The sequence below is a fragment of the Hippocampus bargibanti genome, linkage group LG15, assembly GCF_051943395.1.
Source record: "Hippocampus bargibanti isolate YZ-2025 linkage group LG15, ASM5194339v1, whole genome shotgun sequence".
In the NCBI taxonomy this organism is placed as follows: Eukaryota; Metazoa; Chordata; class Actinopteri; order Syngnathiformes; family Syngnathidae; genus Hippocampus; species Hippocampus bargibanti.
Window position 1 is genome coordinate 5,132,495 of NC_142748.1, and position 25,031 is coordinate 5,157,525.

General features: G+C 41.7%; 1 protein-coding gene across 1 annotated transcript in view; it reads right to left on the reverse strand.

Annotated features, from left to right (window-relative positions):
- The window catches only part of trrap (transformation/transcription domain-associated protein), a 66,645-nt gene that overhangs the window by 23,500 nt on the left and 18,114 nt on the right, over positions 1-25,031 (reverse strand). The window contains exons 33-57 of the mRNA XM_089015514.1: positions 24,524-24,643; positions 23,812-23,931; positions 23,515-23,679; positions 23,267-23,448; positions 22,243-22,441; positions 19,510-19,638; positions 17,870-18,136; positions 17,356-17,562; positions 14,038-14,196; positions 13,820-13,954; positions 13,392-13,502; positions 12,362-12,508; positions 8,982-9,195; positions 8,789-8,917; positions 8,134-8,283; positions 7,715-7,914; positions 7,506-7,627; positions 5,828-6,041; positions 5,374-5,553; positions 5,085-5,231; positions 4,008-4,127; positions 2,396-2,683; positions 2,175-2,312; positions 1,903-2,015; positions 1,448-1,583 (exon numbers count right to left, since the gene is read on the reverse strand). Of these exons, the coding sequence (XP_088871640.1) occupies positions 1,448-1,583; positions 1,903-2,015; positions 2,175-2,312; positions 2,396-2,683; positions 4,008-4,127; positions 5,085-5,231; positions 5,374-5,553; positions 5,828-6,041; positions 7,506-7,627; positions 7,715-7,914; positions 8,134-8,283; positions 8,789-8,917; positions 8,982-9,195; positions 12,362-12,508; positions 13,392-13,502; positions 13,820-13,954; positions 14,038-14,196; positions 17,356-17,562; positions 17,870-18,136; positions 19,510-19,638; positions 22,243-22,441; positions 23,267-23,448; positions 23,515-23,679; positions 23,812-23,931; positions 24,524-24,643 (4,092 nt within the window). The remainder of the gene's footprint in view (positions 1-1,447; positions 1,584-1,902; positions 2,016-2,174; positions 2,313-2,395; positions 2,684-4,007; positions 4,128-5,084; positions 5,232-5,373; positions 5,554-5,827; positions 6,042-7,505; positions 7,628-7,714; positions 7,915-8,133; positions 8,284-8,788; positions 8,918-8,981; positions 9,196-12,361; positions 12,509-13,391; positions 13,503-13,819; positions 13,955-14,037; positions 14,197-17,355; positions 17,563-17,869; positions 18,137-19,509; positions 19,639-22,242; positions 22,442-23,266; positions 23,449-23,514; positions 23,680-23,811; positions 23,932-24,523; positions 24,644-25,031) is intronic.

Sequence of the window (25,031 nt, forward strand, 5' to 3'; positions counted from 1 at the left end):
TGCTATTGATGAAATTGCTTAGGTAATTAGTACCAAAATAAAATTAAAAATGACAATTAAATTAAAAATTAAAATTCAAAATACAAGTAAAATTAGAAATAAAAAATAACAATCAAAGAAAATTCAAATACAATAAAATTAACCTAAAAATTCAAATGCAATAAAATTAACACAGTGAGCATAAAAAGTCAAACCAAACAATAACATGGCTTTCAATTCATATTGTTTGATGATGTTCGTTTTGTGCTGAAGAATCAACCTGGGCTTGAAAGCGGCCTGCTATTGATGAAATTAATGACTGTATTAGTACCAAAATAAAATAAAAATTAGAAATAAGTTGATGAGTACTGAAAAGGGTTGATTGGGACTAACCCTAAAACAAAATAGCAACCACCTTCAAACCTGTGTTTAACATTTGTTCGAAAAAACAAATGAAAACTGTGAAAATAACCACAGTGGTTGAAAACAGCAAGGGTTGTGAAGAGGCACGGGTGTGTATTTGCATTAGCTCTTGAGAAAATTACTGTGATTGGTCAGAGCAGTTATCAGGGGTGACGCTTGATGAATGTCCCGGAGACAGGACCGGCCTTATCAAGAGCCGGGCTTTAATTGAAAGCCGGGGCATTTGGATTCCGCTTCTGGGCTCTCGAGCAAAGCCTCGCTCCTCTCCATAGTCGTAAAACAAATCAGCCCGCAGCAGATGCCGGGGTAATTATTCACACACCGAGATGTCGTAAATATTAGAGGCTAACAGAGCGTGGAAGAGGTAGGCTAAGGAGGGACGTTGAAGAGGGGGGGGGGGGAGTTGAAAAACAGATGAGTAAGTAACTAAGTAAAAGTTACAATCAGTAACGGAGCAAAGAAGGAATAACGCAAGTAAAAGGTGATGGAATGGAATTGGTGTAGCTATCCCGACAATTTAATTAGATGTCACCTTAGGGCTCAATGGATTGGTTCCAAGTCTCCTTGAAAGAGCAGAGTAGGATTATTTGTTATATGTCGGCCTGCGATCCGGCACGTTCCATCCGTCTATGCTTCCTCTTAGCAAACATGCGGCCAATAAATTACAAAGCTGCACTTCCATAAGCTTTACGGCCGGTTCTCTTATACACCCTGGAGGTAGCGGAGCGACCGGATGGTCTAATATCAAGTTATTCCCTCTACATCGACATAAGGTCTTGGCGGGATATAAAACATTGCACTCAATTTCAGGAATGAAAAGAAGAAAAGTGGAATTGAGTCTGTGGTTCAACAGGGTTCAAAAGCTGACGGTTCCGCACCACCTGTGATGTTCTTGGTGGGGATTTTTGATTAGACTTCCTTATTCCTGCCATTTTCCGTCAGGCTTTTTTTCTGCGCGGATTCAGAGTGAGCTCCTGGTTGTGCCGATGTGAAGGTGTGCAGACTCGTCAAGTGAGCTAATTTGACATAACTGTGTACTCCTCACCTGCACCAGAGCCTCCTTCATGGCAGCCCAATTAGAAACCCTCCAAGCACATTCCAGTACTAAATAAGGGTTAGAATGGGCTTTAGATTGGCCGTATTCCGTCAAGGGCTCCCACTGGTTCAATTCCTTAGAACAGCTGGATACAGAGCAAACACAATGTTGACTACAAACAGTTTAATATGAATAAAAATAAAAAAAAATCTACGTCGAAGAGAATCATTTGGTTGAACCACACTGTGTCCGACTATTTTCATCAAGCTGTTCCACTTAAAGGGGTAATAAAATTCTGGAAATTCTATGAAAGTCAAAAGGGTGATTTAACACTCAGCGTTTCCCTTCCGAACTATCCGAAAAACAATAATTGGACATGCTTTACACAAAACAGATCAACAGATATCTCCGTTTGCATTATTTTGACCGCGCTTTGAGGAAATAAAATCAAATAAATGAGGTACCGGATCCAGTGATCTTCCCAAAGTTGGTATTCGGGAAAAATGGCCGGCGATACATTGCTCCTCTCGTGCTCTTTTCGAGCCTTCTCCATGGCCTTCTCATAGCTTTCCTGGGCCTGCAGACACATCAGTGTTTAATTGGCAAGAATGTTAAAGTGTCCTTGAGAGCTTTGAAAGGCGCTTAAAATGTAAATGTATTATTATTATTATTATGAGGAGTAGTAAAAATCAAGAAATTGGCTGAAAAACAAGCCCCCTTTTCATTTTTATTTCACCTGTTCAAAGAAGCCATGCTGCTCGTAGGCGATTGCCGTGGAAGTTTCGGGGAACTTGCATCGCTTCTGCCACAAGCCCGCCCACATGTCCTCCTCTTGGAGCAGCGAATACAGCTCTGCTAGAGAGTCCAAAATCTCCTTAAAAAAAAGATATTTTAAAACAAATGTAAAGTGAATACAGTCAAACACGACGCTGCGAAAAATGGATCAAAACAAGTCACCTGTTGAGGTGGCGTGATACTCTCCTGCTCGTACAACTCGGTACTTTGCTTGGGTTTCGAGTGCAAACTGAGCCCCTTTTCAAAGGCCTGCTGCTCCAGCATAAGTGTGGATCGTAGCCACAGATTGTGAGTCTTGCCCAAGTATTTGAGCACGCAAGGACGAATGGCGATGGGAGGGACACACTGAGACATGGCTTCGACGAAGCAGTTCAAGGCGCTGGGTTGACAATCTCTTTGGGCTTGGTGGCTGCCGCTGCACAAGAATGGACTCATTTCTCCAGATAAGGCCTGCGGGGGGGAATACTTGATGATGCCCTTACATTTTAGTCATGTAAGTCATCAAATATTTTCATTTCAAAACACGCAAGAGGAATAGAGTGTCCGCGCATGAATAATAATAATAATACATTTCTATGTGGATCTGCCGCGGCTTGGAATTGAGGCGGATTTACGCCGGATTGGAGATGTGAGGCAATCTCTTTTCGTCAATGGATGCTACAGCTTGGTGTTTGCTTTCCAAATTTAGTTTGTAGCAGAAGTGCACATTTCACCATGACGTCTCGGATCCACTGGTGAAATTGACGCTTTGATCCTTTCCTCTTCCATCTAGAACTGCTTCATCCAGCAAAATGGGTGCAGAAAGTTCCTGTGTGTGTATTTTGCGTTGTTACAATATTTGTTATTTACTTTTTTGTTGTCGTTTTGACTTCAAAATGGTGCCGCAAGAGCGGCTGCCTTTACAGCTGCTCCTGTATTTTGTTTTTCTACTTCTTCCTTTCCTTACCTCTTACATTCATCACTTTGCTGCTGTAAAATGCAAATTTCTGCACCCAAATTTCCAATCCCAAACCAAATTGCTAATCATTTGACAGATTGATTATTCAATGTGTGCAAATGTGATTTCCAATTTTAAACGAACAATCAAAACACAGTCAGTGAGAGGATGACTCACAAACGTGCAAAAATAACGATGCACTGCTGCCGAATATGATTTGCACCGCCTATTGATAGTATTGAATGTTTAATGCATTGACGGCCATTTTAATTAAACTAGCAATCATGAAGACCAATTGATCAGTAAATTCCTTCTTCAGAAAGTGCGGCTTAGATGCAGAGATCAAAAGCATTTGCTCCCCCCCATGAGATGTTATGGCGTCACGTGATAAGAAGTCGGCACGGCCGTCGGAATAAACACGCGTCGCCCGCCCGCGACTTGATAATCTGTCACGAAAAAGAAAATCATTATAATTCGAATGACTGCGTCTCTGAAACTGAAGAGTTCAATCACTTCAAATCAAGGCCTTTCAACCTCTCTCAAAATACTCCATATTCATTTGGTTATTAGTTCAGCTCATTTAAGCTTTCCTTCCTCAGCTGCTCATTTCCATATTTCGCCAAAATGAATCCAACCTCATTAAGCACAGTCACATGTGTTGAGATGGCAAAGATGAAGGTCATATTTGCGCGAGTGTCCATGTCAAGTGTTTTTTTTTTTTTTTTTTGCATGTGGCGCGAATGCCCTCTTCGCTTTGGGTCCTTCTAGACATTTTGCGTTTCATAAATATGCATGTCTTGCACATAACTAGTTCTGACCTCACGGGAATATACTCACATGCTGCTGCCTGTCAGAGAGAATTTTCCAAAGACGAGGAAAGAGCTGCACCCAGGATCTCTCTGCCAGAGGAGTGGCGATGTGACACAGCTGGACAAGAGCATTCAGCAGCGCCCCGGTCTAACAAAGGATATGGTTAAAATGGCAGTATGTGTGTTTTCTGTACAGTGATACCTCGGCGTACGAACGCTTTAGCTGACAAACCTTTCACCTTAAGAACATTAAATTCGCGAGAATATAATCTTGGCATACGAATGAGTGGCTGCCGGACTAATTTTCCACACCCACTTTCCTTCAGTGCAGACGTGGTTTGTTATCGAGTGGAGTACTTTTGCTATTATGGGACCGAAAAAGACCCCACCGCAGGCTAGTGTTAAGCCAAAGAGGACACAAAAGAAAACGACGGTCGAGCAGAAGAAGGAGATCATCGAATAACACGAACAAGGTGTGCGTTTGTGTGACTTCGCCTCCCAGTACCAGTATGCTAAGGCGACCATTGCTACGTGTGACTTAGAGTGTTTCTGTGTTATCCAAGCAACGGTCTGAGGCAATAGAAGAGGTTGAAAAACTTCTGTTGATTTGGATTAACAAAAATCAGCTAGCAGGGGACAGTGTGTGAGGGTATTATCGTCGAGAAAACATGGGAACTTCACTCGGATATCATCAAGAGCCAACTACATCAACGACCATCACAAAGGTAAGTAAAACGACTTCATTATACAGTACAGTTTATTTCTTTTATCACAATACAGTAGTGCATTTATTATACGCAAAATAAGGTATATTTTTTTGTAGTTTTAAGGCTCATTTCGTCGAAAATTATGTTTTATGGGGACCTGGAAACGGATTATTCTCATTTTTAATGGTTTCCTATGGGAAGTAAATGTTTGGCAGACGAACTTTTCGCCTTACACACACTTTATGGGAATCAATTACGTTCGTAAGCCGAGGTATCACTGTTTATATATATGATTTTTTTTTCTCGAACGCTATTGATCAAAAGCATTATCGCTTCCCAATTCTACCAAGTGGTTGCATTGGCGTTTGTTCGTGTTGCGATTCCAGGAAGTCGTTTACCTTGACTTCTCGCAGAGAGTCCAGGAACTTGTCATGGCGATTCGTAAGCATATGCAGTTGGTTGCCCGCATCTCTCTCAGCTTGATCCTTCGTCTTGGGAAGAGCTGTTTGGTCACCCGGGGCTAATTCTATGTCAATCTCGACATCCTACCGGACAGGAAAAGTACATCATTGTATACTTAAATATGAGAAAAAAGATGCAAGGTGAATGTGCTCACAAATCATATGCTAATGTGCTAGTTGGTGTGCAAAAGTGTCATACGTGGTTATGTGTGTTCGTGCAACCTACCTCCTCCTTGGTCTCACTCGTCTCCCTCTCTCGCGGTTCCTGCTTGACATGTGTTGCCATGGCGAAAGCGGCGCGATCGTGGCTGTCAGCGAGGTTGATGACGTTTGTGATGGACGGAAGCATCGATCCCTGGCAGCTGGTGCCGATGATGGTGTTGCGTTCACACACCGCGAGCAGAAGCTAATAAAAGGGTTGGGGGTAAAAAAATACAGTAAAGTCTCGTTATATCGATATCGGATATATCGATAGTCCCGGTTATATCGATACTATTTCTATGCACGCACGGAGAAAATTACATGCAAACAGGGTCGGATATATCGATAGTCCCGGTTATATCGATATTTTTTCGAACTCCCTTGAATATCGATATAACGAGACTTTACTGTATGTTGTGATGTGACTCCATAACACCTTGTAATGGTTGCTTCAGCATACTGCCAGAAATGGTACATACCTCAATACATTGCTTGATCCAGAAATGGTTACCCATGGCCTCCCAGTTTTGAGAACAACAGATGTACAGGAGCCTCTCATAGACTCGCCGCTTCATGGAGGCATCAAAAACCTCAAAGAACTTTGCTCGGATCAGCGGTTGTGTGCAGCGAAGTCCGGAGAGAAAAGCTGGCTCCAACTTTGACGTGATGTCACTTCCTGACAGAGTTTCGTCCCTGGATGACAAGAATCAAATGCTTGTGAGATGGCAAAACAGCAAGTGCTAAATTGCCTATTCTGTGTAATCTTTTTTTTTTAACTTGGTCGAACAAATCTGAGGGTGGGGAGTAAAAAAAACCCTTCTCAAGGAGAGGCATCCATCAATTGAAATTTGAAATTAAACTAGACCAGAAATAATCATTCTTGGTGATCCATTTTTTTGGGTGGCTGACTCTACTTCAATTGTGGAGCTTCTGAATAAACTGAACAAATGCTTCAGGGTCATTCACAACCTCCAAAATTGCTTTTTTCCCCCAATTTCTTTAAATATATTCAATAATATGTCTTTCATTTGAACAATGTTTAATAAGAGCGGAAACAATTGGCACTCTTGGTCATGCCTCCTGCTCATGGTGTAAAAATGTAAGGTTAAAAGGAGCAATAAATAAATAAATACAAGGCAGCAACACAATTGGCAGCACTCGCTTGATCATACATTGTTCAGGGACGCCTCCTTCATTATTTTAATATCATTACTCGCTGTCAATCAGGAATTTACTCCTCATTTTAAATCTCCCGACACAAAGAGCAGATGGCACGGAGGGATGCGGGATGCATTTGCCTGATTAAAAGGCATTAACGCGCGGAAGTCACGGCCAAAAGGGAATCAGGGTTTGATGAATTGCTGTCGCCTGGATCGTCCTTACCTCCGAACCTCCCAGCTTGCCATCGGTGACAGTGATGTGTCAAAAACACCGGGAAATTGATCTTTTTTTTTCATAACTCGTTGTTTGCATCATCTCCGAGATGCACTTCGACTAACATCTGCCACAATGGTTCTTACTTTAACTCATTCACTGCCATTCACAAATGTATTCCGGAATTGAAAATATGACGTAGAGCGCCATTTTTTTCCTATTTGGGTGCCAATAAAGCGCTGGCTATGGCCTCTGGCAATGTTTTTTTTTCCTTTCCACAGGAGGCAGGATTTGCCTTTTTCCATGTTAGCACTTTGTTCCAGCTTCAGCTGTTCAAGCGCTATATATATGTATTGCATTGTATTTTGGACAGCCGCCCTAATTTCAAGCTCATATAACTCCAGACCCATATAATTTAGGAATTAACTTTTTTTTCTGACGAAAGAAGAGCGTCTAAGGTTTCTTACGCTGCATTGAATGTTTATGTAGTCTGAAAACTCAATATTCTGTGGGTCCTGGAATTTGAGTGACAATGACAAAAACCCTGGCACTGGAGAGGACACATTTTTGTACATTGTCTGGCAGTGAATGAGTTAAGTAGTCCATCCAACGGTACGGTCATGTTTATTTAAGTCCCACCCCGCCTTCTCTCAACGTTCTCTTGCCAAATCCGATGTCATTTTCATCTCGCCTGACCTTCATCGCTGATGTTGAGACGGATGCAAGGGCAGATGAGCATCCGCAGTGCGGCCAATTGGCTATTTGATGAATAGTGGCAATTACCTATAGACGTAATTAACGAGATCCAGGAACTGGGCGTTTAACTCCAGTTCATCGGGGAAACGCTTCTCGATGTAGGTCATCATTTTTACCAATAGGATGGACTTCTCACGAATATTTGGCATCTAGAAGGAGGAAGAGTGTGGTTTAGTCGAGGTGCTTTTGGCTCTATTATTGAAACAAAAGGACTGAATCGCCTCATTTGAACTCACCTGATTGGCGGCCATGGGAGAATTATTTTTCACCCACTCTTCTACGATCTTTACAACAGCGCGGAGGATTTTGGGGTCGGGTGACTTTTCGATAAGTGAGGTCAGAATAACCTGAATGAAATTCTTCCTCATTTCCATGCTCATGACGGAGAGTCGCGTCTTCACCAGGTCGAGGCTCAGCATGACCAGCTCGCTCGTCACTGTGAAAACACGAGCGTTAGTATTGAATGTGCTGCCAGAGCCGTGACCAACTGAAAATAATTCAAAAGCGTCAAGTGACAGAACCCCAAAAAATTTATTTTGCTTGGTTTCTTATAGCAGTCTCCCACATGTTCAAATGATGACATTTCATTCGCTTTATATCACATCTGAGTTCTCGAACAAACGCTTGGCTTGCCCATTCTCGCGTAATTACTTACCGGTGTTGGTCTCGGTGGCTGTTGGGTTGGCCTGCTGGGGGCTCAGGTGTTCACGCACCATCTTCTGCAGCGAGCGCATAAACACCGAGATGAGGCGATCGATGTAACTGGCGTTGTAACTGCAGGCTGATTTGAGAATCATCAACGTTCCTGCAAGACAAGGCACGAGCCGGGCAGAGTGAATTAGAATACAAACAAAAAAATGCACCGCTGCATTAAGCACATGTTTATTTTTGGACTGGGTTAGATTTTTTTTTTTTTAATGGCAAAAAAATGACTCCATAGTGTCAAAGACATTCACTCGGATGCATTAATGGATGCATGAGTACACTACTTGCTGTGATGTGAAGCGACCAAAGGCTTTTTATTGACCGCAACCGCCTATTTGGGGGGGAAACGTGACACGTAGCTTAGAGCTTTTTTTTTTTTACTCTCTGTAGTCAGAAAGCTAGCAGACATAAAATGAGATTGTGAAGTGCTATTGATTAAATATGCTGGGATTTTCACTTCGGGGTGGTGAAAAGCGATGTTCACGCAGGGAGGGATGACAGTGCAGTAATATTTCAAGGTACTGTATCACATTTTCCCACACGAAGGAAAAAAAAATAGTGTATACTGTATATCCACCAGAAATATCAAGAAGAGACTGTTTTACCAAAGAGCTGTGTTGGATTGGTATTGCTTGTGGCTTTTTCATAGTTGGTCAATCCCTCGTAGATGACCTTGCCTACGGCTGCGTATAAACACTCCAGTTCTTCATATTTGGATGCCACGTTAGATGTGCCTGGAATGGGAATGGGTTGAAATTCAAGCTCAGAGAGAATTGAGAAATTATTTGGTGGGCTTACTGGGTTCGGTAGGAAAAATGCTCATAAGGCGCGAGAGGAGGGAGTGAACGGCACGTAGCACTTTGGTGTTGCCGCATGTCATGCAGGCGGCGATGCCTCTCTGGAGGGGCTTGAAGTGGGCCAGTATCGCGGGTGATTGGAGCACAGTCAGCAAGAAACACAGAATCTCTAATCCGGTGCAGATGTTGGAGATGTTTGCCTGAGCTGGTTGCTCCTGTAAGAACGGAGTGAATGTTCCAAATGTTTAAAATTGAAATTGCCCACATAAAATACAATTTGGTTAAGGTAGTCATAATTCTTCCTTAAAAATAAATATGACGTAAAAGATTTCACCCACTCGGAGTTCAGGTGTCAGAGTACTTTTGTCCATCAGTATCATTAATCATCCCCTTAATTCATTTACTACATGTGCAAAAATGTGTCCACTCCAGTGCCAGGGTTTTTGTCATTGTCACTCAAATTCCAGGACCCACAGAATATTGCGTTTTAGGACTATATAAACATTCAATGCGGCGTAAAAAACCTTAGACTTTCTTCTTTCATCAGAAAAAAAGGATTAATTCCTAAATTATATGAGTCTGGAGTTATATGAGCTTGAAATGAGGGTGGGTGTCCAAAATACAATGCAAGACATACATATTGGTTTATATAGCTGTCAGAGATATGACAGACAGACACCGTGGACAGAGACTCAGAACCAGAAAGATTGTCCCCACTGCCGGCAGGAGACGTATGTCATCTGATGACTGCGTCTCCTGCCGGCAGTGGGGACAATCTTTCTGGTTCTGAGTCTCTGTCCACGGTGTCTGACTGTCATATCTCTGACAATAGCGCTTTAACAATAGCTGAAGCTGGAACTAAGCGCTAACATGAAAAAAGGGAAACACTGCCCCCTCGTGGAAAATAAAAAAACATTGCCAGAGCCCAATCCCAGCGCTTTATCGGCACCCAAGCATGAAAAAACAAAACACAAACAAATTCGGAAATGGCGCTCTACGTCATATGTTCAATTCTCAAATAAATTTGTGAATGGCAGCTAATGAGTTAAATACAAACTGGAGACAACTCCAAAATCAATACCGTGCCCACCGAGGTATCACTCACACAAAAGAAACAAGCCACTGTGATTTGCACTAAACCAAAAAAATCAATGGCAAATACACAGGACAAATTTGGTCTAAATTGTAATCAAGATGTACAAAGATGACAAGGCCAAGAGGATAATCGGAGCCAGATCCATGTCACTAATCTTGACTAATGAACAAGGTGACCCCCCCCCCCTAATGATAAGGCCTCGGTTAGATACCAGTAGCGGTATTGATTTATTTTTTTTGCACCGTATGACTACAAACAAGTGTATCTTTTAGAATTGCACACAGGGATTATGTACATGCAATTGTGTACGTGGCTCTTCTCTCGCATTATGTTCTTTCCAGTCCACCATAATTGACATGACAATACAATGAGATAAAAAAAACTAATCTGGTGGAGGCCATTGCTCATTAACCTGATGGACATGTTGAACAAACGCCCCAAGAGACAAAAAGTGGTATATTGTCTGAATAAGACCTATAGAGTCTTATCTGGATAGGTATGGAACATGCAAGAGAAGGAGAGGGATGGTGGTGGCGGGGGGGGGGTGTCACAACTGATGTTATGATCCCCGCAGGGGCACACACAAAAATAAAATATATCGGATGACGCCGCGGTACGGTGATAACCTTGTCTGTGAATCAGACCAGCGAGATGAGCATAGACAGAGGCGAGCGACAGATAAGGGGAGACAAAGTGAAAACGGAGGCTTAGGTGATGACGGGGAAAAACTCGTGACGAGGTACCCGTGAAGAAAAAGGGTGAGCGAAGATGCGGGGGGGGGGGGGGGGGTCGCACAGGCCAGAGATGAAAGGAATGCGGAGTTGAAAAACAAGTCACAAGTCCGGATGGACTCGTGTTATCTCACCGCTGGCATTATTTTGTCATTATGGCGGTAGGCGCCTCACTTTATGTAAAACTTGATAACGAATCCCTCGGGAATTTTGCGTAAGCGCCAAGACAGCTGTGACGAGGAAACTCTTGCAGTCCCTCGGGAAGAAGCAACCTGCTGCTGCAGCGTGGAGAACTATCACTTGAATAATAATAATAATAATAATAATACAGTAAAGTATCGTTATATCGATATCGGATATATCGATAGTCCCGGTTATATCGATACTATTTCTATGCACGCACGGAGCAAATTACATGCAAACAGGGTCGGATATATCGATAGTCCCGGTTATATCGATATTTTTTCAGACTCCCTTGAATATCGATATAACGAGACTTTACTGTAATACATTTTCTGCAATGTTTTTAACTCATTCACTGCATTCACAAATGTATTCGGGAATTAAATATGACGTCGAGTACCATTCCCGAATTTGTTCCATTTTGTTTTTTCTTCTTTGGGTGCCGATAAAGTGCTGGCCATGGCCTCTGGCAATGTTTTTCCTTTCCACAAGGGGGCAGCATTTCCCATTTTTTCCATGTTCCTGCTTCAGCTGTTGTTAAAAGCGCTATATAAACCAATATGTATGTATAGCATTGTATTTTGGACACCCACACTCATTTCAAGCTTATATAACTCCAGACACATGTATTGAAAAGCCTGACATGGAGCGCCATTCCTGAATTTGTTCGGGTTTTGTTTTTTATTTGCGGAGGGATGCCGATAAGGCGCTCGTCAGACCTCTGGCAATGTTTTCATTTTGTACAGCTGCCCTGATTTCAAGCTCAGATAACTCCAGACCCATAAAACTTAGGATCTAACACTTTTTCCTGATGAAAGAAAAGATTCTAAGGTTTCTTATGCTGCATTGAATGTTTATCTCGTCCTAAAACTCAATATTCTGTGGGTCCTGGAATTCGAGTGCAAAATGACAAAAATCCTGGCACTGGAGTGGACACATTTTTGCACATGTCTGGCAATGAGTTAATCAGGCACTCACAAGAATGTGGAGTGTCGACTTTTTCCACACAGCCATATTAGGAATTGGGGTGTTTCTTGTCGCGCAAACGTCAATAAAATATGAATAAAATTAGGAATATGATTTAAGATAATGTTATCGGAAGAAAGCTCATTTGTTTTCTTCAATAGTGACAATTGTGAGTGAAAACGATTTCACTCTTGACAAATTCAAATTTGTTGAGACCTAATTTGGATCCTTGAACTCAAAACTCCAACCACCCCAATATATTTAAGCAAGGTGTTAATCCCTCCTTCACCAAAAATCACGCAGTGGAAAATCATGTTTCCACCAAGCGATATGTGACTGAAACTAACATCGGAAAATCTAATCGAATAATTGGCACGTTACAGCACATCAGATCCCTTTTCTCACCACAGTCATAAGCAGTCTGTCAAACCACTGTAGCTTGAGCTCGGCGCGAGGCCACATGTCAGGTCTTAGGGCCGTCTTCATCAGACTAACACAGCGGCGAGAAAGCAGCTCCCCCGGGGAACCTGCTACATTGGTGCTGTCATTTACCTACAAGGGAGGAGAAAAGGGTTGGGGCAGTTTATCATCATCATCATTGACAAAGAGTTGCTATCTTCCGATATCGCTGCTGCGGATTCCCGGGGAGGTAAGAAATCATAGGTCAAGGAGAGACTCGAGAAAGAAGAACGCTTGCCTATTAGGCAGCATTTCATTCATGTGACAAGGAGTATGACGGGGCTATAGTCACGACTCGGCGATGGAAAGCGATCATTCAAACATATCAGTTCAAGGCCGACTGTTGACAATGAAACCCTAGCAGCTATAGAGGCTCGTATACTCTTGCTTGATCGTTATTCCTGGCATTTTTTCCCCCTCGGATGGGTTTGATTGACCCGTAGAAAACGTTTATGTACTTATCCTGTGATTGGAAAGTGTCCCTGATAGTTTTGAAAGGAGCTTAGAAATGAAATTTGTGATTATTATTATTATTAGTAGTAGTAGTAGTAGTAGTAGTAGTAGTATTTTTAGTATTAGTATTTTTATTTTTTTAAGTATTATTATTAGTAGTAGTAGTATTTTTATTATTGGTATATTTATTTTTAATTATGATTTTGTTCTAATTATTTTTCTTTTTATTATTATTGTATTATTATTGTATTATTATTATTTAAATTATTATTATATTTTTTTAATTATTATTTTATTATTATTATTTTATATTCTAATTTTATTATTATTATTATTATTAGTAGTAGTAGTAGTAGTAATATTATTATTATTATTATTATTATTATTAATACCTGCAGAGGTTATGAAACAGGAATAAAAAATGTGTATAATGTGTTGGTTTGAAAAATTCAGAGAAAATACAAGACAATTTAGAAACTCAATAACAAGCATCTTTATAATCATTATGTGTTGGAGGTGTTACCTGACATGCAATCCGGATGAGGAAATTGACCACAGTATCTGTATGTTGTTTATCAACAGGTTTGGCGAGCATCGTTTCGGTGCCAGGCATGGTCTGACTGCGACCGAAGACCTAAAAACAAACAGGGAAGGAAATAAGAGATGTTGAAAATGATTTTGTTTACGTGAAATAAATTGCTTTCGGAATATCTCACGATTACTTTTGACCATTTAGAATGATAACAATAGATGTGTTTGAGACTGCAAAAAAATCAAAATAAATGTATTATCCTGGCAAGTTTTGTTTTATAGATATGCCGTTTGATCAAACTGTTCCGCAATCACTTTTTTTCTCGACAATACAGCTCAAGGGCAACCCGTCGCACAGTTTGAAGTGATTGCTAATTTTGGAAGTGGCAACAACAAGTAATACAATGTAAATTAGCTCACAGTAGAGGCCGTTCCAGATGTCACGCGGAATCTTTTAGCATCTTGTCCGGGAGTGGCGCCGTCTCCGGAGAGCCCGGTTTTCACAGCAGTGCTCGTCCCTTCACCACTGGGCCCAATTTCCGCGTCAGAATCGGGCTGGAAATACCCGAACAAAAGCGATTTAGATGTCGTTCTTGGAGTCACCCTGTACAAGTATTTCCAACTGTGCATGCACGCACCAATTGGTCTTTGATTCTTTGAAGCTCCCACTTGATGACCACCTCGGCCAGGTCGACTGCCAGTTTCCGATGCTCGATAGTCACAGTGGGAGTGAAGCCAAGGCGCTGCATTGCGCTGATCATGTGCTGCACCAAGTGGTGGCGAACAGGGTAGTATACCTGGTGCAGGCAAAAACGATTGGAGATTTTCAGATATTAGTGAGTTGCAAACAAAAGGTTAGAAACTCAAATTGACTCTTTAAAATAGTTAAAGCAAGATATGTTCCAGAATCAAGTTTTTTTTTCATGCCTATAAATACAGGTTACAATACCAGGAACCGATAGTTCAGACAAACAGACAGACTTCAGACAAACAAAATCGGACATCTAGTAAATCTTTCTCAGCAGTTGTTGGCGATACAACTGCAACTAAACACTTTTTCGTCATTGTGTTAAATGAAATATCATATGTCAAAGTATGAGACATATCGCCGTTCATTACCAGTGAGTACTGTACGCAGGAGTGAATACAGACGCTCCCCAACTTACGAACAAGATATGTTCCAAAGCAGGCGTATCAAAGTCATTTTTTTGCCGCGGGCCACATTGTAGTTATGGTTTCCTCTCGGGGGCCGTTATGAATTTGGGGAACCCATTAGAATGTTTAAATCCCTTCAAATATTACATATAGAGCACACAACAAATTAATGAATAACTCGTTTTCTAATCTGAAGTCAAGAATAATGACTTTTATTGTGGTTGACATCCAAAAATATGAAAGTTTGGCTCAGATTTTAGCAATCATCATGGAATTTAACAAGTTTGATTTGCTTTCGCGGGCCGAAAAAAATGATGTGGCGGGCCGACTTTGGCCCGCGGGCCTTGGATTTGACACCTGTGTTCCAAAGGGTCGTTCGCAAGTTGAATTTGTTCGTAAGTTGCTTCAGTGCTATATTTTGTATGGAATGTATGTTTAAGGTTTATATAAGTATGTTTAAGGCTTGTATAAGTAACCAGTATTTCTTTGTACTGAAAAGTGAACATTTAATAAATATATGCTCTGTAAAGATATGTACACGTACAACTGGAGAGAGAACTGCATGTTACTACAAAAATGTTCCGTTGTTTGTAACTCGAATGTTCATAACTAGGGGAACGCCTGTACACAAAAAAAGATGAACTGACCGAGCAGACCACTTCTGGGTTTTTGAACCAGGTTGTGTCTTTTCTATTTTTACTGAGAATATACTCATAAAGTGAATTCCAAATTGTTCCTCTATGTATAAATCTATTAGAAATGTACAGTATTTTCCGGTGTATAAGGCGCACCCAAAAGCCTTTATTTTCTTCCAAAGATGCCTTATACACAGGTGCGCCTTATATGTGAAGTAACATTGTGCCACTACAGGTCTTGCAACTAATGTCAGCAGCCACCGAATCCATTTCCCCCTGTAAAAGAAGTACTGCGTAACCCCAGCCTCTACTGTAGCGCCTTATAATGTGGTGTGCCTTATGGTGCCTGGTGGTGTGCCTTATATTTGAAAAACGTTTTCATTCATTGAAGATGTGCCTTATAGTCCGGTGCGGCATATATATAGAAAAAGTTTGAAAATACACCATTCATTAAAGGTGCGCCTTTTACAACAGAAAATACGTTAAGTAAACAAAAATATGTATGTAGTGTACTAAACCCACACCGGGTTGCAAAACCGTTGCACCAATGCGCCACAAGTCGCATCCACTTAGTTTCGTGACGCCGAACACTAAAGCATCACGCTGGAGGTTCACTTGACTTCCTCATAAGGCAAACTGGGGACTCTCAAGCGTGCAGACAAAAGAGCGAAAGATGAGATGTCTATCAGGGGGTTGGGGGGAGGGCTGCTACTCGCGACAAAGAATATTCAAGCTTCTCACTTTGAGGGTAATTATAGTCGATGGAGCAGGACTTCAACGCCTCTTAATGACAGCGAGGCTAAACCCTGTCCATCACATGTGCACATACTTAAAAGTCTCTCATCTGCCTGTCATTATCTACCCCCCCACTACCCAGTTCACTCCCCTCAGTGCAATTATGCTGATGTGATTACATTAGATTAGTCATCTGGCCCGATGAGAGCAACCTGTCAGGAAGAAAGAAAAAAAAACAACGAGGGTGGGGGGTGTCGATTTTGTGCAGAGATACTCAAACCCGAAGAAGTGACGAATCTAAGAACACCAAATGAGGAGGCATCAAGTGTCACTCAAGTTTTAAGAGAGACGCAATGATCCTTCGGCTGGTGTTATTTCACGGGTCAGGCTTCTGAATGTATCTCTGCTTTAAGGCGATTACAGACAGAAGACGTTGGCCGCTCGGGAGTCCCATTCGTGTGGCCAGTCAATAACTTTTGTCAATGGGGTGCGAGTTGAGGGTGGGATTTCAAACGATGCCATTTCTATGCTGCCAAACAACCGCCGAATTTCATGTCATCATATCTGCTTGTATTAACTCATTCATTGCCAGACGTGCAAAAATGTGTCTACTGCAGTGCCAGGGTTTTTGTCATTTTCACTCAAATTCTAGGACCTACAGAATATTTAGTTTTAGGACTACATAAAAGCAGCGTAAAAACCTTAGACTCTCTTATTTCATTAGAAAAAAAAAGAGTTAATTCCCAAATTATATGGGTCTGGAGTAATATGAGGTGCAAGTGAGGGCGGCTTTACAAAAGGCAAGTGCGGCCCCCTCATGGAAGGGAAAACAACATTTCCAGAGGTCTGAATTTATTTGGGTATTGAAAAGTGTGACGTGGATGCCATTCCCGAATTTGCTCAGGTTTTTTTTTTTTTTGCTGTGGGTGCGGATAAAGCTCTGGTCAGACCTCTGTCAATGTATTTCCCTTTCACGAGGGGGCAGCATTTGCCTTTTGTCCATGTTTGCGCTTTGTTACTGTTTCAGCTATTCTTAAAGCGCTATATAAACCAATATGTATTTCATTGTGTTTTGGACAGCCCCCCTAATTTCAAGCTCAGATAACTCCAGACGATTATAACTTGGGAATTAACTCTTTTTTCTGTTGAAAGAAGAGAAACTAAGGTTGGATTGTTAACATTTAATGTTTATGGAGTCCTAAAACTCAAAATTCTGTGGGTCCAGCAATTTGAGTGAAAATGACAAAAACCCTGGCACTGGAGTGGGCGCATTTTTGCACATCGTCTGGCGGTGAATGAGTTAATATGTGTGGTCAAAAGTGGCAAAATGTTTCTTACGCATAATTGCCATTATAATACATAACAAGAAAAGTGCACGGGTGACCCCAATTCAAAATTACAGCCGTTGCGTTCCTTTTCATGTCTACACACCCGAAAGTGCTGCACTATGAGGTGCAGTATGTGGACCAGCTGCGGTACGGTGTGACCTTCTTCCACGATGATTTTGCGAGTCCAGTGAGTGAGCATTTGATGGCCATCCTCCATGCGGGCTGGCACAGCTGGAGTGAGGATGGCCATGGCCTGGCGGACAATGGCACGGGCTTCCATGGTGTGGGCCTTCAAAAGGCTGTGGAACACCTGAACAAGCAAGACATTTGCATTACGTGTTCATACGCTTGGCTTTCATTGCTGGGAGGGGAAAACAATCTAGCAAAAAATAGCTAAATGTTTAAACAATTGGTTCATCCCATTCAGAACCCTGAAAAAGCTGATTTGTAAGGACTTGGAATTTGAAACTGTAAACTCGCCGTTTGAATCCTGCTGCGAATAAAAATCAAGTTGTAAGAGAGGCTAATTTTATTAAGTACATCGTGTATAGTGTTTCTCATTATGTGTGAACATTAAGATAAATGAAAACAGAGACTTCATTTCGCCTCCTCCGTACCTGGAGAACAATCTTCTTGTGGATGGCAAACTTTGCAATGATGTGGGCCAAAAGTAGATGCCCACTGTATTTACAGGCGGGGTCGACACAGGCTTTCGGCAACAGGCATGGCCAGGCGAAGGTCATCAGGCGCCGTAGTTTGCTATTCCGCGATTTGTTGTTGTCGTGAATGTGGTGGGGCGCATGTTCCACCAACAGGGTGGAGAATTGCAGTAAGCATATTCGCAGAGAATCTAGCAGGTCAGCCTGCTTTTCTGGATCTAGTACCTGAAAAAAAACATGAGAATTCTTTACGACACCACACTGACCTTAAAACGAGTATGAAATTTGCCATCCTCCATAAAACACCGGTTGCCCTTCTTTCATTAGAATAAACATAAATCGCCTTTAATCCAAATATTAATTTACTGTGATTGCATTTGGGCTCAAGCACTTGTTGGTATCTGAGGCTGTCAGATGAAAACGGGCCAAAGGTCTCTCAGGGGAAATTACTTTTAAATCTCCAAAGAAAAGCTACCAAACGAAGGTGGGTGTTAGTCACCGATGGAATCTACCGCTGTACAAAAAAAAAAAAAAAGACCTTTAACATGGCCACATTGTGACATTTACACCAGGAATTTGAGTTTGGTTATGATAAATGAAAGAAGACCAGTGGGATCACTGGAAGAGGTGAAGACAATCAAAGATAGATGGAAAAGCCTTAAAAAGGGTTGGTGGGTGGGCACAAAAAATAATTTGACGCGCAAGAAAAATATGGAATGAATGGTGGATGCTGGGGCAGTATGCATGTGTGATTAAGAGGGAGGTAAGGGGGCTAGTGGGGTATCCAGGAATGAAATCAGAGATACAAAAGAAGTCCAAGATGGCACCACAGTAGGAAGCGGCTTGGAATTGAAGCGGATTTATGTGGAACAGGAGATGTCAGAAAATCTCTTTTTGTCAATGGATGAGACAGCTTTGTGTTTGCTTTCAACATTTGGCTTGTAGCAGACGTGCACAAACATGACGTCCCCGATCCACTGGTGAAAAGCACACTTTGATCCATCACTACAACAAAGAGGGTGCAGTTAGTGCGTAAGATTGAATGACTGTCTTTGTGTTGCCATATTTTTTTGTGTTCTTTTGACTTCAAGATGGCATCCCCTCCCTGTATTTTCTTTTTCTATTTCTTCCTTTCCTTTCCCCTTCCTTCCATAACTTTGCTGCTGTGAAATGTAAATTTCTCCACTGTGAGACTAATAAAGGCTAATCCAATCCAAATGGTAGTTTCGTTGGTCATATGAAATGAACATTCCAATATTGATGGGAACCAATATAATATAGCTGTTGCAGCTTGGAATTGAAGCGGATTTACGTGGGACACGAGATGTGAGACAATAACTTCGTCAATCCCTTTACATGAGGTCCTGTATTTTGTTTTTCTTCTTCTTCCTTCCCTTTCATCACTTTGCTGCTGTGAAATTTTAATTTCTCCACTGCGAGACTAATAAAGGCTAATCCAATCCAATCATTAAATAATGACCAAGTGGGAGGGTGTGCTGAGTCCGGATATTTGGGTAGGTGGAGTGAGGGCGTGGGAGGTAGAAAAACTGTTGATGTGAAGAAAATCAATGCATGAGGGCATCTCCGTGCACACGTACCTTGGTGATGAAGACGCTGGTAATGCTTTCCGGATTGTCTCCTTCGGGATTGGGCGGACCGAGGAGCTGCTCTCCTTCACCTTTCTCAAAGCTGTATAAGAAGGCTGGATTGAGGATGTGTTGCAGAACCTTTCAGTGAAGAAAACAAAAATAAATTAGCCACAGAACCCCAAATCGGGTTTTCACAAATCACAGAGAAAGGAGGCAGAGCTAAATCACTGACAAGGGATTATAGGAGGGGGGGGGGTGCAAATTTGAGCTTTCTAAACTACTTTAAATATCTGACATGAAGGAATATCGCAGGCTATGATCATTAATCAGCTGGGGAAATAAGGCGTATGGACAGATGTGTGAAGTAAGGCAATTGTGACCATCGAAAGTAATAGAAAGCATGACATTTAACTAATCTGATAGCCACCCACCCCTCCTCCATACCCTCGATGTTCCCTTGATTAAATACAGCAACTGCAATTACCGCTTCACAAAACTCATTGTGGTAAAAAGAAAGTGTGAGACCTCCAATTTAATATTGCGAGACGATTTGAATACAATCAAAACTTGCCAAATGACAATATTATGGAGAAGCATTGAAATCTGCAGAGATAGCTGCCAGAATAAGCAAATGGAGGCCCGGACTCGATTAGCCTGTGAAATGCAAAAGATCGCACCCACAATAAAGCGAACGACTGCATTTATTTAAAGAAGCCGCTATCTGCTAATGAGCCCTCCTATTCAATCCATCATTGGGGGGGGGAGGATGGCGAAGAACGATGGCGGCGGCATATGCTCCCCCCCTTCCTCTGTTTGGTCATTAATCGCACACATTGGGCACAACGCAAAAAAGCCAAGCGTGACGGGTACAAATGCAGATGCACCACACGCAGCTCGGAACAAAGAACTAGAGAAAATGTACCGGGTAATGGTTAGATATGCAGCCTCATCTGACATTTTTTTTCCCCCAAGAATGAAAACAAATTGACCGTAAAAGAAGAAGTAATTATAAGCACAAAACGGCGAGACGCAGTGATCATAAAGCAGCGGTTGAATGGTAGCGCACGCTGGATGTTCAGGGACAAAAGCGCACCGCAGCTTTATGTGAAACGATGTGCTTCATCAAGCTCACGCTCGTTTTTGTTTGTGTGTCGGCTTGAGTTATAAACCCCTGAATTTGGGAGTTTTAAAAACATGTCTTTATGGTCTGTGTCGCCAAAAAAAAAAAAAAAAATAACCACAAGTGGAGGAGCAAGAGTTTAGTTGGTGCATTGGACATGATTTACTATCTGCTTTTTTTTCCCTTGTGCAGTTTTTTTTTGAGTTTGTTTCTAAATTAAATGTTCATGATGCGGCACGACAAGCAACACATGCTCCGTTATGGCATTCATGAAAATGTCAAAGAACTGCTCTGATTCTCTTGATCAATGACGAAAACCCATGCAAAGTATTCAAACTTGCGAGAAGCCTTCTTCAGCCCTCAAAAACGAGAAGTTCCCCACTGGGAGGACCATTTACGATAGAACAATTGCCAGCGTTGCAAAGTCACTGACAAAACTCAAATAAGATAAACGGGTTGAAGTGAACAGCGGTATAATCACCGGAAAGGGAGTCTGAGTGCAATTATCCATCTGTGGTGTACAGACAGATCTATATTTGCCAAACCGGTGCCCGTTATGGCTACTCACGCTGTGTGTGTGTGCCCGATTAAAAAGCAGCGAGAATGATTGGAATGCTTACAGCAACCTATCAGCTAAACAGTACACATGCATTCAACTTTGGTGCTGTTCTGTCTGCAAGTAGAATTAAAAATACATGACCTTTTTGACTGCGTCAGAATACTTTTTGTGCATGTGGAAAAAAAAAATATGACAAAATAAGTCCCCAATGTTCGCTCTATGAGCATAGCTGGAACAAACTGAGCTGAGGTGACAAAGTCACTGGTAATTTCTGAGGCATTATTCACACGTTTCAAACCAAAGATCAACCAAATTATTTATCTGTTTTTCTCTCTCGGACAAAAGGTGCATTCCCTGTCCCAATCTATTATTAATGATGACTTTTAAACTTATTTTGTGAGAAAAAGCAGTCCAGAAAAATGGTTGGGTGGCTGTATAAAAACAGCAAATGGGTAATTTTTCACTGTTTAACTCATTCACCGCAATTCCCGAATTAGTTCGGGTTGAGTTTTTTTTCATGCTTGGGTGCCCATAAAGCGCCGTCCATGGCCTCTGGAAATGTTTTTCACCTTCCACAAGGGGGAAACATTTCCCTTTTTCCATGTTAGCGCTTTGTTCCAGCTTCAGCTGTTGTTAAAGCGCTATATAAACCAATATGTATGTATTGCATTGTATTTTGGACCGCCGCCCTCATTTCAAGCGCCTAAAACTCCAGACCCAAATAATTTAGGAATTAACTCTTTTTTTCTGATAAAAGAAGAGAGACTGAGATTTCTTACGCTACATTGAATGTTTATGTAGTCCTAAAACTCAATATTCTGTGGGTCCTGGAATTGACAAAATGACAATGACAAAAACCCTGGCACTGGATTGGACACATTTTTTGCACATGTCTGGCAGTGAATGAGTTAAGTTGTGTGCTGGAGAGTTAATGTGCAATATGGCAGAGTAAAATTGACAGCCACCATCGGCGTGTTAATTCCGATGGCACAGAGGAGCTTTCAGCTCTCTGCGTGATGACATCCATCAATGACTTTTCCGCTGTGGCTGCGAATGAGCATACCTTTGCTTTGAGCTCATCGTTGAAGTGCGGGTCATTGAATTCGACAAAACGGAAAAACAAGGCTCGCTTCTGGACGATGGAGTAATTCTTGGGAATTTCCTCTTCCATGTATTCCTTCAGGAAGGTCATGTTGCACAAGAAGCGACCCGTGAAGGCCCGCAGCAACTGGAACAGCAACTCTATCTCGGAGTAGTTGCGCCTTTTGGATGGAAAACAAGGTCATGAAGTTTATTTCTCTTAAAACTACGCAATTAAACATCTTGAATATCCTTTTAAAAATTATTTATCTCATGATAGAACTTGTATCATTAACTCATTCATTGCCAGTCATGCAAAAATGTGTCCATTCCAGTGCCAGGGTTTTTGTCATTGTCACTTGAATTCTCGCACCTCCAGAATATTGAGTTTTAGGACTATATAAACATTCAGTACAGCGTTAGAAATCTTAGACTATCTTCTTTCATCAGAAAAAAATAGTTAATTCCTTAATTATATGGGTCTGGTGTTATATCAGCTTGAAATGAGGGCGGCTGGCCAAAACACAATGCAATATATAGACATTGGTTTATATAGCGCTTTAACAAGAGCTGAAGCAGGAGCAAAGCGCTAACATGGAAAAAAGGGACACGCTGCCCCCCTATGGAAAGGAAAAAAAAGACTTCATGGCCAGCGCTTTATCGGCACCCAAGCATGAAAAAAAACAAAATCCGAATGGCGCTCTACGTCATATTTTCAATTCCCGAAAGCTTTGCTGGAACAAAGCGCTAACATGGAAAAAAGGGAAATGCTGCCCCATTGTGGAAAAGAAAAAAAACAAAACAAGAAAAAAACAAAATCCGAACAAAAACAGGAATGGCGTTCTGCGTCATATTTTCAATTCCCCAATTAATTTGTGAATGGCAGTGAATGAGTTAAATTAATTGGGCCATCGGTCAAATCTGAAAATCAAAGGTGAGACCTCAAGCACTTAGTTTGCGCATCCCTATCGTAACCATTTAGTTCAGTGAAAAGTCAATATACATACTTGCAGTAGCTCAGAAGACAGTAAGCCAGCAGCTTCGGCTCCTTCCAGTTAGTGGCGGCCATATTGTCTTTACGATGTCTCTCTTGAAAGGCCTCACTGACCCATACTCGCCTCAGCTGATTGACCAGCGAGTGCTGCCCCGCTAACCAGCCTTCATCGTTCTTCACAATGATACTGATGATCTATATTGACAGAAAAAGGTGACGTGTGCATTTCCTGACTCTTGTTGTCATAAAATCCATGTATACCTTAATAGCTTGAAACTGGAGGTCCAATCTGGCCGTGGTCGTGGAAGGAGATCCAGGGCGGACAGTTGCGGCCGTTCCGGCGGGAACCAGCAAGGTGACAAAGCGGTTGGGATTGGAAGCCAGTACGTCTCGTAGTGGCTTGGCATCTTTGTGTTTTAAAAAACTCTGCAGGTGAAAACACACACCGTTGAAGGCAAAATGGAAAACTACGTATCAGGAAGCCAATGCCTTCTTTTATAACCTATTAGTAGGGAAGCTCAAAAGCCAAATGTGCCTAAAAGCCCCCCAATGTCTAACCATGAACATGCGACTCCACTGAGGGTCATTAAGAGTTGCTTCCATCATGAACAGCTCCACTGTCTGAGAAGGATGGCGAGTCAAAAACTTGATCAAAGGCTCCCTGAATGGACTGCCGGCCTGAATGGGAAGAAACGGGCGGGAAAAAAAAAGTATTAGAATTAATAATGACTTCACACGAGAATGAATTAACTCATTCATTGCCAGACATGTGCAAAAATGTGTCCACTCCATCTCGTGCCAGGGTTTTTGTCATTGTCACTCAAATTCCAGGACCCACAGAATATTGAGTTTTAGGACGACGTAAACATTCAATGCAGCGTAAGAAACCTTAGACTTTCTTCTTTCAACAGACAAAAGGAGTTCATTCCTAAGTTATATGGGTCTGGTGTTACATGAACTAGAAATGTGGGCATCTGTACAAAATACAGTACAATCTATGCATATTGGTTTATATAGGGCTTTAGCAACAGCTGAAGCTGGAGCAAAGCGCTAACATGGCAAAAAAAGGAAATGCTGCCCCCTTGTGGAAAGGAAAAAAAACTTCATGGTCAGCGCTTTATCGGCACCCAAGCATGAAAAGAAAAAATAAAATCCAAATGGCGCTCTACGTCTTATTTTGAATTCCCGAATAAATCCGTAAATGGCAGTGAATGAGTTGATAAAATAAAATAAACTATTTTACACTATTTTGTTTATGGGCGTGTCTTACTTCAATGAGCATGGCCCTCTCGGTTTTCATGACCACCTCCAGCAGAGGTTTGACGAGAGTCTGAGGTGCGGCGGGGATCAGGTGGAAAAGGTTGATGATGGCAGAACAGATCTTCATCTCCTAACAAAAACGAAGCAGAGAGAAAAAAAGGAAGACAGAATCAAAGACTGGTCGGTGCCACCATGGGGACAGAATTTGTGAAATTTTAGTCACATGAAAAATGCATTTTTTCTTAAGTCGTAAAATAAGCAATACAGAAAGACACTCCACGGGTTACTGATTTACAAAACCATAACAGACAAACATTTTCAAGACATGACGTGTATTTATTCTTTAACATCACTCTTTGAGATCAAATTGTGGCCATCTTTGGATAGTGCAGTGGTCAGCAGTTGTGTATTAGAGGCTTCCAAATGTGACATGAAAGTGTCTTTTCTTCCAGACAATCACAAACACATGGACACAAAAAAAACAAAGGGCAACTTCACCAGCACCACTGTCACAACAT